We start from the raw sequence: 14768 nt of genomic DNA on the forward strand, positions 1-14768 counted from the left end.
CTGCAACAAATGACCTGGCCTTCACAATCACCTGACCTCAACCCAATTGAGATGGTTTGGGATGAGGTGGACCGCAGAGTGAAGGAAAAGCAGCCAACAAGTGCTCAGCATATGTGGGAACTCCTTCAAGACTATTGGAAAAGCATTCCAGGTGAAGCTGGTTGAGAGAATGCCAAAAGTCTGCAAAGCTGTCAAGGCAAAGGGTGGCTACTTTAATTAAAGAAAAATAAAATATGTTTTGATTTATTTAACACTTTTTTGGTTACTACATGACTCCATGTGTGTTACTTCATAGTTTTGATGTCTTCACTATTATTCTACAATGTAGAAAATAGTTCAAACAAAGAACAACTATTGAATGAGTAGGTGTGTCCAAACTTTTCACAGTTACTCTGTCAGAATTTCCTAATGGGCGAGGATATTGTACATTTAAATCAAAGCATATTGACTTGTTTTTAACTAGAACAGAATCATTTATTACTGACCTTTTCCAACATAACAAGTGGATGTGCTGTACCTATGTCTTCTTTGGGCAGTTGCCCAACATACAGGTCTCCCCTCTAGCGGTTTCTGTTTAGTTACATACCTGAAGACACTCAAGAACGCCTTACACATCATTGGCATGTTTCCTCCTCTAAATAATAATTTGTGTCTATCTTCCGCCTCCGAAGTTGACCTATTGTTTTCAGTTGTGGAACCTAAAGATGTACATAGTTCTAATTTCACACCCTTGCAGTCGGTGGGTATATTGTGCTGGGCATGGCCAAATAATATTCCAAGTATCTCAAATATTCTAGAAGTACTGTACTGAAATATACTTCCATAATTGATAACCATTATTGTTATCAAATACCACAATTAATTTCATGGCATCCCATCATAGACCTGTCTCTTCTCAAGCAGTGTTTGTTGTATGACTGCTTCCAGCTAACAAATCCTCCAAAATACAGTGTGTTAAAGATTACTACTGGAAAGGATTCACGCTAAAATGGTTTAAATTAAAGAACAAAGTGTTTATTCAAACGTATTATGTAAAATCAGTGGCATTATTGACAATGCATTTCCATAGCAAAACAAAAGCTCATTCTTGAGAGATACAGCAAAGGGTGTCTTTCTACTCGCTGGAATCTTCAAAGTGCAGAATCTGAACCATTACCCTCATCATCATCATCCTGAAAATGGAAACATTTTATGGGTTAAAGAAAAAAAAGAGGGTGATGGCATCTCCCAAAAAGACAGCAGTTTTATGATTCCTCAGTGTGAACTGCTCCTAGTTGATGATTAAGCTACTAAATGTTGAACATTTTGTTGGACTTAAAAAAACAACCACTGACAATTGAACTGGCAAATATTATTCTGTTGGATTCACCCACCTGCCCCCTGTCCTTATCCTGAGCCCCTTTTGCAGTGGCCTTAAAGTCATGTATGGGCAGTGTGGCCATCCAGCTGGCCATGGACCCTTCCTGGCACTCCGTCTCCACAATGCTGGGGTAGATGTGTTCCTCCTTGAAGGCCAAGATAGCCTGCTCCTCTTCAGTCCACTCCAGGCACTCATGGAGGCCGTCCCCGCCGAAGCGCTTGTTATACATGTCAAAGTGCACCTTCTCGAGCACCAGGCCCAGCCCAGGGGCCTTGGGCACATCCACCTTCTCCTCACCCCAGCTTCGCTTTAACACCTCATCCCCAGAATAACCCTTCACCACAGCTATCACCAGGCCAATCATTTTCCGGATTTGATGCATCATGAAGCTCTGGCCACGCACAGTAATCTCAGCAAACTCAGCGCCGCCGCGCACAAAGGGCTCGCCACAGGTCATCTCTGTGATGTAACGGCGGGCGCTGGGGTCCCGCGCGGCCTTCTGGGAGGTGAAGTTGTGAAAGTTATGAGTGCCCTTGTATCTGCCAAACAGACAATTGACTCTCTGCAGTGTCTCTGGCTCCAGGCGGAATGCAATAGAATTGTCAGTGCTATAGTCTTTTGGGGCGAAGGCCACAGTGGGAAGCATGTAGGAGTATGTGCGGGCATCACAGCTGTTTTTAGAATTGAAGCCCCCAGTCACTCGTTTCAGACCTACCGGGACAAAAGAAATATCACAAACTATGTGGAACCACACTGGTAACCAAAGCGACATAAGTTATTTTTTAGAGAAAAAAAAGAAGTATATATTCAAAACAATAAGCAGAATAAACAGCATGAGACAATGAACAATTCCATTGTCATCCCACGTCCAACATATTTTCACAAAAAGTGGAATCAATGACTTCCCAAAAGCAACCACCTAAACTTCAAGAACATATTCTTAATTGTGACACCATGGGCTTCCGTGTGAAGGGTTTAGGCTCATCTCCAACACTTTTAACTGGAAGCAGTGCGATCTCACCCAGCACTCGGATCTGTGGTGGAAGATTGGAGTTGAGCTTTTCCTTTATGTCTTCAATCATCCATAGTTTTAGAGAGACCACTTGACCTGCTGCAGAAACACCCTGACAAAACAAATGGTGCTGATCACAAAGCAAGGTAATAATCCATTTGTGTTTGAGGCCACACACAGTGCATGTCTTGTCCCGTGCAGGCCATTACATCAGGTATAAAACACAGGTATGTAAGACGACTTGCTAAAGGGACGAATTTGTGCTGACAGAAACTAAGCCCTTTCCATGTTTGTCTCCCATACCTTGTCCGTTCTTGCACATCTTTGGAATGACATTTTTTTCATATCATCTCCATGGTTGTCTGGGATGCACCCAGACTGAATCAGTGCTGTAACCAGCTCATCCTCAATGGTTTTGAACTGGGAAGATCCAGCATTTCTCTGAAACACAAAACAGATTAAGAATTTAGAAAGTAGCAATTTTGTTTAAAAACACATGGGATACGATTTATGGAAAGATTAAGAGGGTTAATACCAACCTGCATACCGTAGTAACCTTTGCCTGAATACGCCAAAAGCAGGACCACTTTTCTTTTGGGGTGTTTCCTCTCATCGCCAGTCTGTTCTACATCAGACTTGAGCTTCTTTCTGATGTGCTCACCCGACTCTCCATCTCCCTCCTCCACTCGTTTCAGTGGCTTGTTCTGCACATTCCCTGACTCTTCACTCATTATCCACCTTATCCCTGCACACTTGTAAAGCCAACCTGATAACACAAAAAAAATAGCTAGTGAGTGAAGGTATGTATTTCATTCACGTTATGACATTTCAGCCCTGTTCATTCACTACCAGGGTAAGTGTGCACTCACACAGAGTTATTCCACATATACAATTCCTTGATCTCAGATGTGATTTTCAGATAAGGGGAGTGAACAACTTTCTGAAATTAAATCCAGCCTTGGGCTGAAATCAATACTTGTAACCTTCACCATAGGTACTGTAGTGAACGTGGATCAGTACTAATCTAAAAGGTATGGATATGTAAATACAATACGGTTCATCACTACAGGTGACATCCTTCCAATAATGTCACATCTACAGGACTAACGTTCCCTGGAGGAGGTGCCAACAAATGGTCATCATTACTTGACCGCTTAACACGAGTTAAAGTTAGAGCGCCAGCTACTATAATATCGATGACATACTCAAATTGACTTTCCCTCGAAATAGTCAGCTAATTTAACTAAATTGGGCTTACCGTTGCTTTTGATACTCAACACTCGTGGACTTGCTATCAAGGCTCGAATTTTCTGCATTGCTCATGTCTTCATTGCATGTTCAGAAGTTTAACAAGCTTTATGATAATGTTAAAGTTCTGAAGATCAAAATTAGGAGATAGCTAGCTGAATCACTAACGATAGCTGGTTAACTAAACTAGCTTTATCACAAGACATTTCCTATGGTTAGCTAGCTAGCTACCATGACTAGCAATAACACTTTTGCTATAAGATTAAACAAATAATTTGCAGGAGACTCACGAGTGATCCACGAACAATCGTTAAATACACGACTTGCTTATAGCACAAAGTCGGAGTTTATCCAGTTACGACATTTGTACAATCACAAAAAATGCAAGATGAAACCCGTTTACAAGTAGCTAGCTAGCTAACTACCGCTGACCAACACATGGACAAGATCAACGTTGACCTTTCTTCTTCGTGTGGCTTTCTGACAAACTGACTCCTCCTTCTTCTTCTTCTTCTTTGGGATTTGCTTGGCAGATCGCATTCAACTTTTAGGTTGCATACACCACCACCTACTGTACTGGTGTGTGGGGCCATTAACGGTCTAGCTACATTATATTATTTACAAAAATTGCCCTGGCATCACCTCTCAACAACAACAAAAAACGCCACCCACCTCACTATTCAACCCTATCTAGTCCTACTCCAGACTGAGAGGACATAACACTACCACTCAACACCCCTTGCAGATGTTATGCAGCAAATCCTCGCAATCCCAAGTACTTCTCTGCTGCTGCCACCACAACCTCTATTTCTGTGACTTTCGCTAAATTTCTACAGTACAATTGACAACCATGGCTATAAATGCTAAAACTTACTGAAGCACATGTTATTCCTATCACGCTCTATTGACTTCGGCCTACTCACAGGGATGCTCTTAGGATCCCTCACCCTGATGTAAAATCCCAATGGATTTGTTGTTTTTGTTATTGTTACCTTTGAATATTTTACAACTGGTATGTTCACTTCAATATTTGTTACCAAACAGTTTAAACAAAAGCATCTTATTAATAAATGTTTATTTGCCAGTACACACATTTTGGATGCCTTATTATTCCCTATTTTAGTGCACTATCTATGTCCACTAGAGTGCAGTAGATTAGCACAGATATATGCCCATTGAAGAGTTAGGGCCAGAGGGCTCAATTCCATCAAACGTGCATGGCGGCGGTCTATGTACATTTCTTCCCGGAGTCAAATAAAATCACAGAAAGGTTTTCGATAATGTTAGAATGCAAAGTAAACTCACCTAACAGATGGCAATTGTTTGTTGAGATAATGGCCATGACATGATATTTTACAGTGATGTGAAATCTACAACAGTCAGTGTGTCTGTGTCTCTCAACACTGATCCTGGGGACTCACTGTTTATGATGAACTTCCCTTCATTTGAACATCAATAAGACACCAATAACCTTTAGCTTTTAATTAACCTTTACATTGTATTAGAGTAATGTGCATTAAACATCTACTGCCATTTCAAAAAAAGGGTCTGGGACAAGTTAATTGGCAGATCGCCATAACAACCCCACATCAGCTGAACCATGTCACAGTATCTATAAATAACCACAATCTCAAGCAGACAATAGCCAGCTGCAAGAGAAAGAAACCATCTCTTACTACAGTCCACACCCCTGTATAACTCACAACCAGGGACCAATGTCAATCATCACTGCTCAATTTTTCAAAGGCGATATTCTCACACACAACATTCTGTACAGACAAGACTTCTTGGGGCAGTTTCCTGGACACAGATTAGGCATAATCCTGGTCTAAAAAGCATGTTAAATTGTGTATTGATCTTGCTTTTTATTCCAGGACTAGGCTTAAGTCCTTCTGTAGCTCAGTTGGTAGAGCATGGTGCTTGTAACGCCAGGGTAGTGGGTTCGATCCCCGGGACCACCCATACGTAGAATGTATGCACACATGACTGTAAGTCGCTTTGGATAAAAGTGTCTGCTAAATGGCATATATTATTATATATTATTAATCTGTGTCCAGGAAACTGCCCTCAATGAAACAGAATGAAATAGAACTTCACAGGACTCTGCAACATCATTTCAGGTATCATTTTTAGCTGCCTGCTAATAGACACTGATATGGCCATAGATAGCCTATGGGCAATGGGGTGACCTGTGCTGAATCTATGTCCATATCTATCAGGCCATGGGACTTATCTCTCACAGCCCTAATAATACCAGTATCTGGGGGGAATCCATTGCAGACAGAAAGGCTAGTGATGTCATGACGACTGAATGAATGAACATATCCTACCAATCAAGAATACTATCCACTGCTTGCTTTGTGTAGAAAGTGGGTTACTTTGTGCAAGATAGCTGTTCCTGCATCCTCTCCACTCTCTGACCATCATCTTCCTGTAGAGTAGGGGTTTCATCCAAGCCATTTACTATTGGTGGTCTGAACATTACAGTAGGAGCCAGCACATAGTGGCTCACACTGGGGAGGCTGAGGAACTATTTAACATCTGACTGACGTGACCTTGAATGGAGGAGGCAGCCTCTCATGTCCAGGATTGACAGAACAACTATTGTGAGTGGGGGAGAAGTGACAGGTCAATGATTCACATGAGCAGAGTCAACGGTTTACATTTTTGTTAATTAATAGGGAATAGGGGACTCTTTAGAGGGATTCTCAAGACAGAAAACAAGTAGGCGGCCAGTACGATGGAGAACACTTTTGTTAAATATTTACAGATAACATTGACAAAGAATACATATACTGTAAGTAGGAGCAGATCAGCCCATGGTTTACATCACATAAGGACATACAACTGCAACGCGTTTCAACTACAAGAATCTTCTTCAGGCAGCGTTGAGGGATTCTCACAAATTCTCCTAAATAATCCGGACCATGCTATTATTTAAACACTGAAGATGCCATTGACCTCCAGAAGCCCATACGTCCCACAATGTCATGCTGGTGTCCACCAATGCAACCATCCTGTACAAACAATAGAAAACGGACCTATCTGAATCATAGCTCACAACCCAGATCTGCTTTCCAACATAACATGAATTTTCAACTGGGCTCTTATCAAATGGGTATTCTTAATTTGTGTCTTGCTGACTTTAGGACACTTGTGTTTGGATTAATACTAGCTGTCAGCTGTCGTGGGCTATGCTAAATCAAGAAAAGAGAGAGCATTCAACATAAAATGTTCACTTTTCTTAAATCCCTAAATTACATAGACATGTATAAGCCTATCTACTTGTGTCCCCCCCCCCCCCCCCTCTGTTCATATGCCAACACTTTGTATATATGCCAACACTTTGTATATATGCCAACACTTTACCGATAATCTAGTTTGACTAGCTCTTTAAAATATTGCTGTTATATTAATGCTGTAAATAATACCACATACTTTATTTTAATGGTCTGTAATATATATTAAGACCAAATGTCTTATCACATTTTAAAATGACATTTTAACAAAATGGTTGGCTGGGCCAAGACTGATCAGCTCAACTAACCATTAAAAAGAATATTGTAAGAAGAGAATAGTTTCAGTCAATATATATTTGAGGAGAGTCAGCTGATCAGAGACACCGGAGAAAGATCTGGAAGAAAAAGGGATTTCCGGAGTCTCTCCAGCCAATAAGCGCATTCCACATGCGGACGCCGAGCGCAGTATTCGGAGCACGCGGAGTGGTAGAGGACAAATGCGATTGGTGCTGATGGTGACAGTAGTGAAACCGCAGCAGCACACGAGGAGGAATAGACTGCGGACATCCACCAAAGGCAGTACTTTCAGACCTGCCGCCTTGCATTCACTTATACTACGCATGTCTTCTTAAGTTATTGCTCCGTTAAAAATGATATAGTTTTGATGGTGGTAGCTATGAATTATCCATATTTCATTGTTGTGCGGGGGTAAGGCATTGCTCTCGTAACAAGTGGCGAGGAGGGCTAACGCAGTCATTACACTAGCCAGTTTTTTTTATTTATTAAGTTAGCTACAGACGTTTTTGGGATAACATACATTTCGAGATTGTTCTGCATTTTCGGCAGCGTGAGTTGGGAGAAGACGCATAATAAGTGAAGAATCAGTGGGGTTCTTGAGGTTTCTTCAAATTAACTGTCTAGATAGCCGCTTTACGTTAGCTGGACGGCTAAGTTAGCCGCTTTACGTTAGCTGGACGGCTAAGTTAGCTAGTGTTTCCTCGAGCGGCTACTCACCATGGAGAACGGTCACACAAAGACGGTGGAGGAAGTTTACAGTCACTTCAACGTGAACGAAAGCACAGGTCTAGGTGTAGACCAAGTGAAGAGGCAGCGGGAAAAATGGGGACCTAATGGTGAGTAAACATGTTTTTTTGAAATGTGATATCCCTTTGCCTGGCAACGGCCTGTTAGCCTGTTAGCCTGTTAGCATTATTAAGCAACCGGCACGCTGCTGACGTCACGAGCGTGTTCAGGCTGACAATGAACTGTGTTAAAACCACACACAAAACGACTGAAATTATTTATGTAAACTGAAACGAAATGTTGCACATTTTTGTAATGATCTGCCGATTCTAAACGATGTTAAAATTCCTATGTTTAGTTCACCCAGTCCACGTCTATCTAGATGTAATTTCCCATTTGATTTTTTAAAAATTTAAACCGGAACACGTTTCATGTTCAGTTGTCGAATTTTTCCCAACTCCAAGATGTATCAATGCCTGGATAGAGTATTCACACCGCTTGAGACCCACCCCCCACACACACATACATTTAGTTGTTACAGACTGAATTTAAAATGGATCAAATTGAGATTTTGTCATACACAATACCCCTTAACGTCAAAGTGGAATTATGTTTTGAGAAATGTACAGATGAAAAGCTGGAATATATTTAGCCCCCTTTTGTTATGGCAATCGTAAAAATGTGTAAAGTTGCATGGGCTCCCTCTGTGTGCAATAATGGTGTTTAACATGCGTTTTATAACGACTACCTCATCACTACCCCACACACATAATTATATTTAAGGTTCCTCAGTCGAGCAGTGAATTTCAACCACAGACCAGGAAGGTTTCAAATGCTTCCTATTGGTAGATGGGTAAAAAAAAAGACATCCCATTGAGCATGGTGACATTATTAATTACACTTTGGATGGTGTATCAATGCAGTCACTACAAAGATACAGGTGTCCTAACTCCGTTGCCAGAGAGAACAGAAACGACTCAGGGATGACACAATGAGAGGCCACTGGTGACCTTAAAACAGTTTGCGTCTAATGGCTGTGAAAGAACTGAGGATGGCTTAACATTGTAGTTACTCCACAGCACAAACCTAATTATAGAGTGTAATGGCAGCCTGTACAGAATACCAATATTCAAAAAAATGCAACCTGTTTGCAATAAGGCACCAAAGTAAAACTGCAAAACATTTGGGAAAGATTCGCTTTATGTTGTGAATAGAAAGTTTTATATTTGGGGCAAAACCAACACATTACTGAGTAACACTTCATATTATCAAGCATGGCTGCGTCATGTTGTGGGTATGCTTGTCAACGGCAAGGACCAGAGTTTTTTTTTAATGATAAAAAAACCTAATAAAGCTAATGTAACAGTATAACTTTAGACCGTCCCCTCGCCCATACCCGGGCGCGAACCAGGTACTCTGCACACATCAACAGTAGTCACCCTCGAAGCATCGTTACCCATCGCGTCACAAAAGCAGAGGCCCTTGCAGAGCAAGGGGAACTACTACTTCAAGGTCTCAGAGCAAGTGACGTCACCGATTGAAACGCTATTTAGCGCGAACAACACTAACTAGCTAGCTATTTCACATCCGTTACACTAAGCACAGGCAAAATCCTACAGGGAAACCTGGTTCAGTCTGCTTTCCAACAGACACTGGAAGACAAATTCACCTTTCAGCAGGATAATAACCTAAAACACAAGGCCAAGTGTATGTACAATACATACACACACACACACACACTGCAGTTGCTTACCAAGATGACATTGAATGTTCCTGAGTGGCCTAGTTACTATTTACACTTAAATTGACTTGACAATCTATGGCAAGACTTGCAAATGGCTGTCAAGTAATGATCAACAACCAACTTGACAGAGCTTGAAAACATTATTATTTTTTTTTTTTACATTCTAGGTGTGTGAAGCTCTTAGACTGTAAGGTCTGTAGCTCAGTTGGTAGAGCATGGCGCTTGTAACGCCAGGGTAGTGGGTTCGATCCCCGGGACCACCCATACGTAGAATGTATGCACACATGACTGTAAGTCGCTTTGGATAAAAGCGTCTGCTAAATGGCATTTATTATAATTATTATTAAGGTCACCAACGGTGACTCTAACCTATTGACTCGGTGTGAATACCTATGTTAGATATTTCTGAATTTAATTTTCAATTCAATAGCAAAATATTTAAAACTAGTTTTCACTTTGTTATTATGGTGTATTGTGTGGAGATGGGTGAGGTCGGTTTAATACATTTTGAATTTAGTTTGTAACACAACAAGAAGTGAAATATTTAAGGCTGATACTTTCTGAAGCCACTGCACATATGGTTGAGAAACCCAGCTAGTTCTGTCGTAACACACCGGGACACTCTCTTTACACGCTACTTTGATTCAGTGGTTTTCGTAGCCGGTTCCCAGAGCCTTTTCACTAACCCTTATCCTAACCTGTTACGAAAAAGCCACGTTGGTCTTGAAGTGGCATAAAGAGTGTTTTCAAGTAACATTTCTCTCACTGTTCTCTATTTTCGGTGTCGTGTCCCTTGGATGATTCGCAGAATTGCCTGCTGAGGAGGGTAAGCAAATTGTTTAATTTTGTTCAGTTTACTTCTTCAATGCCACATTTGAAGGTATCCCGTTAAGTGGATGCTATCAAAACCTCTATTTTGTCCTCTTAGGAAAATCTTTATGGGAGCTGGTGGTTGAACAGTTTGAAGATCTGCTTGTGAGGATTCTTCTTCTTGCAGCCTGCATATCTTTTGTAAGTATAACACGACCCAATTCCGGCACATGAGGATCATAGTAAGTTTCATATCTGTCCAGAATAAGTATGAACATAATTGGGGCACGTGCAAATCTCCTGTAAGGCGGACCATACTCAATAGGGTTTTCTTTAGGGTTCATGCACACCAATGACATTTGCCTGCAGAGAGTACTTGTGAATGGATTTTACATGTAGAATTGCACAGAAAATGTCAACAACGCGCTGAGCGATTGGTAGACAAATGGTAGATCCACATTCAGTGGGATGTGTGCCACCATTTAGAAAATGCAAGCCCCTAGGTATTCATTAGGCCTGATGCCCACAGCTCCAACCTCATGATGGATTTCTGTATAATCTGACTTTATTCTGGTGAAAAATATAATAAACTGGCATTTTTCCAGTGCTATAGGAATAATTGGTTATTGCTCCTACTTGTATGTCATTACGTCTTAGGTTACAGTATTGGAATGAGGGGTGTGTGGTCGGTCCCTGTTCTAAAAAATAAAATGTCCCAGTGCTCCAGGGCAGTGTGTAGGATGCTGTCTTTCAGATGGGACATAAAGCAGGTGTCCGGACTCTGTGCTCATTAAAGATCCCATGGCACTTATCATAAGAGTAGGGGTGTTATAACCCCTTCCTGTAGCTCAGTGGTTCTCAAACCTCTCCTTGGGAACCCACAGACGTTTCACAATTTTGTTTTGGTTTAGCCCTCAACTAGTTCACCTGCTTCATGAAGTCACAGGCTTGATGAATAGTTGGCAAGTTGAATCAGGTGCGCTAGCTCTGGAATAGATCAAATGCATGGAATGGTTGGGGGTCTTTGAGGAGAGTTTTGAGAACCACTGCTGTTGGCTGATCTTCAATGCCACTGCTGTAAATATCACCAGCAGCAATGACACATGGTGATGGTCAGGAATCTAGCCTGTAAATCACATCCAGTATTAGGCAGATCACATAAACAAGTGCCCGGGCGGGCTTGAGCTTGTCAAGCTGTTCATGTTTGACGTTTGATTTGATAGGCTTGTACCTCTGTGTTCGGAGGAGGATAAAGTTATGGGACACATTTCTCGGTCTGGCCTAGATTCTGATTGAGCGGACAAGTTACTCCTGTCCCTGTCCTGAAATAGTCTTAGAGGCCTCTCCCATTCTCTGGAGAAGATTTGCTGAATTGGGACAAACTCACGACCCTCAATACATTTACTAATGCGCAGTAGTGAGAGGCTTTCAATCCCCTATTAATAGCTAAAATGGTTGGCATTATATTATTGACTGTTATTGCCAGAGAGCTTGACAAGGCTAATTAGTTGGGCTCTGAGTTAATGATGCCACGGCCTTTGTAGTGTACTCCGTTGCCCGAGGAGGAGTTCTACTCGGGTCCATCTCCTCCCTGTATATTGATTGACTGTCAGAGACATCAAAATAGAATGAGGGGGGTGTGGCTATTTAACCTCATTCAAAGAAGTGGTCATTGCATTGTATAGCAATCAAGATCAAGCTTGGCCTTTTATGACCTCTGTTGTGATGGAGGCTACCACTCCAGCCCTGAAGTATAGACTAGTTTAACATGTGCAGTTGTCAGTATATCTACCATTATACCCTCTGTTTCTCGTGAGTCATTTCTGTGAGGTAAAATGTTTGGGTCTCATCAGATTGATTTGATCTCTTATGTAATCTGGTCATTCGAACGGAGCTGGTTAAAATCTATGCATCCGATTTCAGTGGCTGAGAAGGACTTTATGGAAATGAATCCCACTTCAAAGAGTAGTCGCTTGCTGTTCAGATGGAGGACTGACTGCGTTTAGCCAGAAACAGGGTGCCTGAACAGGACAGAGTTGTGCGGAGCTTTGAAACTACTACAGTTATTAGCAGTAGCATGTTCAACTAGGGCTGTGACGGCCATGGAGTTTTGGAGGATGGTTATGTCAGCCAAATTAACGCGCTCACTATTTTTATAATCGTTCAAATGGCAACAAAAATGTTTCATTTAAGACACATTTACTCTGCTCCTGAATGCCTGAGCTGCTGTAAAATGTGCACGAAAGTTAGATGCCTAGCTATTGTGCTTGCTAAAATAAAATTTGATTAATAACATACACATGGTTAACCTCTTAGACCGCTCCCCCTTTGTGCAATTTCTGCCTGAAGACATACCCAAATCTAACAGCCTGTAGCTCAGGCACAGAACCAAGGATATGCATATTCTTGTTTTCATTTGAAAGAAAACACTCTGAAGTTTGTGTAAATGTGAATTATGTAGGAGAATAACACACAATAGATCTGGTTTAGATAAAACAATGAACAAACATACGATTTTTGTATCACCTTTAAAATGAACCAGATAAAACAAACATTCAGATAGGACGATGGGGACTATTTCAGTGAAAAATATAAGAGGGCAACAGTACTTACAGAATGATAACTTCCAAAATGAGTGTGCTACATGACATTTATCATGAGGTCACCCAGGTGTCCCATACAGGTAGCCCAAATGTACCCAAGTGGCCAAATTGGTGAAGGGTATACATTTTGAAACAAATAACTATATACAAAATACCAAAATGGTATTCTAACAACCCCCCCCCAAATTGAGAAAAATAAATGGGAGGGGGAAAAAATAATATATATATATAAACACACACACACATTTACAAAAGTAACTATTTACACACTTTCAATATTTGGAAGACCCTCAGTCCTCTATCAAATCTTTTATAAAGCCCCAGTCTAAAACCCCAAACGGCAAGCAATGCAGGTGTAGAAGCACGGTGGCTAGGAAAAACTAGCCACCAAAACTAGCTACCACTGATTGGAGGAAGCATGCTGCCTGTGTTGAGATATATGGGTTTGCATTCTACACAATACCATTATAAATAAAACATGTATTATGGTATTGTGTACATGCAAACCCATTTGATATAAAATGGTATTGTGTAGAATGCAAACCCATTCATCTCAGCACGGCCAGCATGCTTCCTCCAATCAGTCTACATTAGATGGAGCATCAAGGAGCTTGCTGGCTACAGCACCACTGCACCAAGCCCTGTCCCTTCTGCTCCTGCGACAAGTGTTCATCTACCCATATATATATATATGTGCAGGCATGGATGTGCCTAAGGGCCAAAAGTATATACACTGCTCCAAAAAATAAAGGGAACACTTAAACAACATAATGTAACTCCAAGTCAATTACACTTCTGTGAAATCAAACTGTCTACTTAGGAAGCGACACTGATTGACAATACATTTCACATGCTGTTGTGCAAATGGAATAGACAACAGGTGGAAATTATAGGCAATTAGCAAGACACCCCCAATAAAGGAGTGGTTCTGCAGGTGGTGACCACAGACCACTTCTCAGTTCCTATGCTTCCTGGCTGATGTTTTGGTCACTTGAATGCTGGTGGTGCTTTCACTAGTGGTAGTATGAGATGGAGTCTACAACCCACACAAGTGGCTCAGGTAGTGCAGCTCATCCAGGATGGCACATCAATGCGAGCTGTGGCAAGAAGGTTTGCTGTGTCTGTCAGCGTAGTGTCCAGTGCATGGAGGCGCTACCAGGAGACAGGCCAATACATCAGGAGACGTGGAGGAGGCCGTAGGAGGGCAACAACCCAGCAGCAGGACCGCTACCTCCGCCTTTGTGCTAGGAGGAGCACTGCCAGAGCCCTGGAAAATGACCTCCAGCAGGCCACAAATGTGCACGCGTCTGCTCAAACGGTCAGAAACAGACTCCATAAGGGTGGTATGAGGTCCCGACGTCCACTGGTGGGGGTTGTGCTTACAGCCTAACACCATGCAGGACGTTTGGCATTTGCCAGAGAACACCAAGATTGGCAAAATCGCCACTGGCGCCCTGTGCTCTTCACCGATGAAAGCAGGTTCACGCTGGGCACATGTAACAGTCTGGAGAGACCGTGGAGAACGTTCTGCTGCCTGCAACATCCTCCAGCATGACCGGTTTGGCTGTGGGTCAGTCATGGTGTGGGGTGGCATTTCTTTGGGGGGGCCTCACAGCCCTCCATGTGCTCGCCAGAGGTAGCCTGACTGCCATTAGGTACCGAGATGAGATCCTCAGACCCCTTGTGAGACCATATGCTGGTGCGGTTGGCCCTGGGTTCCTCTTAATGC

At 42.0% G+C, this 14768-nt stretch overlaps 2 protein-coding genes across 4 annotated transcripts in view; one reads left to right on the forward strand and one right to left on the reverse strand.

Moving 5' to 3' along the window:
- Window positions 1-992: 992 nt before the first annotated feature.
- LOC124007056 (tRNA pseudouridine synthase A-like) lies at window positions 993-4130 on the reverse strand. Of its 3 annotated transcripts, none has more exons than XM_046317330.1 (6): window positions 4080-4130; window positions 2912-3138; window positions 2676-2813; window positions 2382-2484; window positions 1374-2071; window positions 993-1172 (listed from the first exon to the last, which is right to left on the reverse strand). In XM_046317330.1, exons 2-6 carry the CDS (start codon window positions 3101-3103, stop codon window positions 1131-1133), a joined length of 1173 nt encoding a protein of 390 aa, XP_046173286.1. In that variant the 5' UTR covers window positions 3104-3138; window positions 4080-4130; the 3' UTR covers window positions 993-1130. The 3 variants fall into 3 exon arrangements, with proteins under 3 accessions (XP_046173286.1, XP_046173285.1, XP_046173287.1); XM_046317329.1 differs by having other exon boundaries at window positions 3631-4109; XM_046317331.1 differs by having other exon boundaries at window positions 3911-4108.
- A 3193-nt stretch (window positions 4131-7323) lies between these two features.
- Window positions 7324-14768, forward strand: part of LOC124006733 (sarcoplasmic/endoplasmic reticulum calcium ATPase 2) — a 46107-nt gene continuing 38662 nt past the window's right edge. Inside the window, exons 1-3 of the mRNA XM_046316851.1 lie at window positions 7324-7992; window positions 10435-10452; window positions 10555-10637. Of these exons, the coding sequence (XP_046172807.1) occupies window positions 7875-7992; window positions 10435-10452; window positions 10555-10637 (219 nt within the window). The 5' untranslated portion in view covers window positions 7324-7874. The remainder of the gene's footprint in view (window positions 7993-10434; window positions 10453-10554; window positions 10638-14768) is intronic.

The sequence above is a fragment of the Oncorhynchus gorbuscha genome, linkage group LG20 (genome assembly GCF_021184085.1).
Source record: "Oncorhynchus gorbuscha isolate QuinsamMale2020 ecotype Even-year linkage group LG20, OgorEven_v1.0, whole genome shotgun sequence".
Classification (NCBI taxonomy): Eukaryota; Metazoa; Chordata; class Actinopteri; order Salmoniformes; family Salmonidae; genus Oncorhynchus; species Oncorhynchus gorbuscha.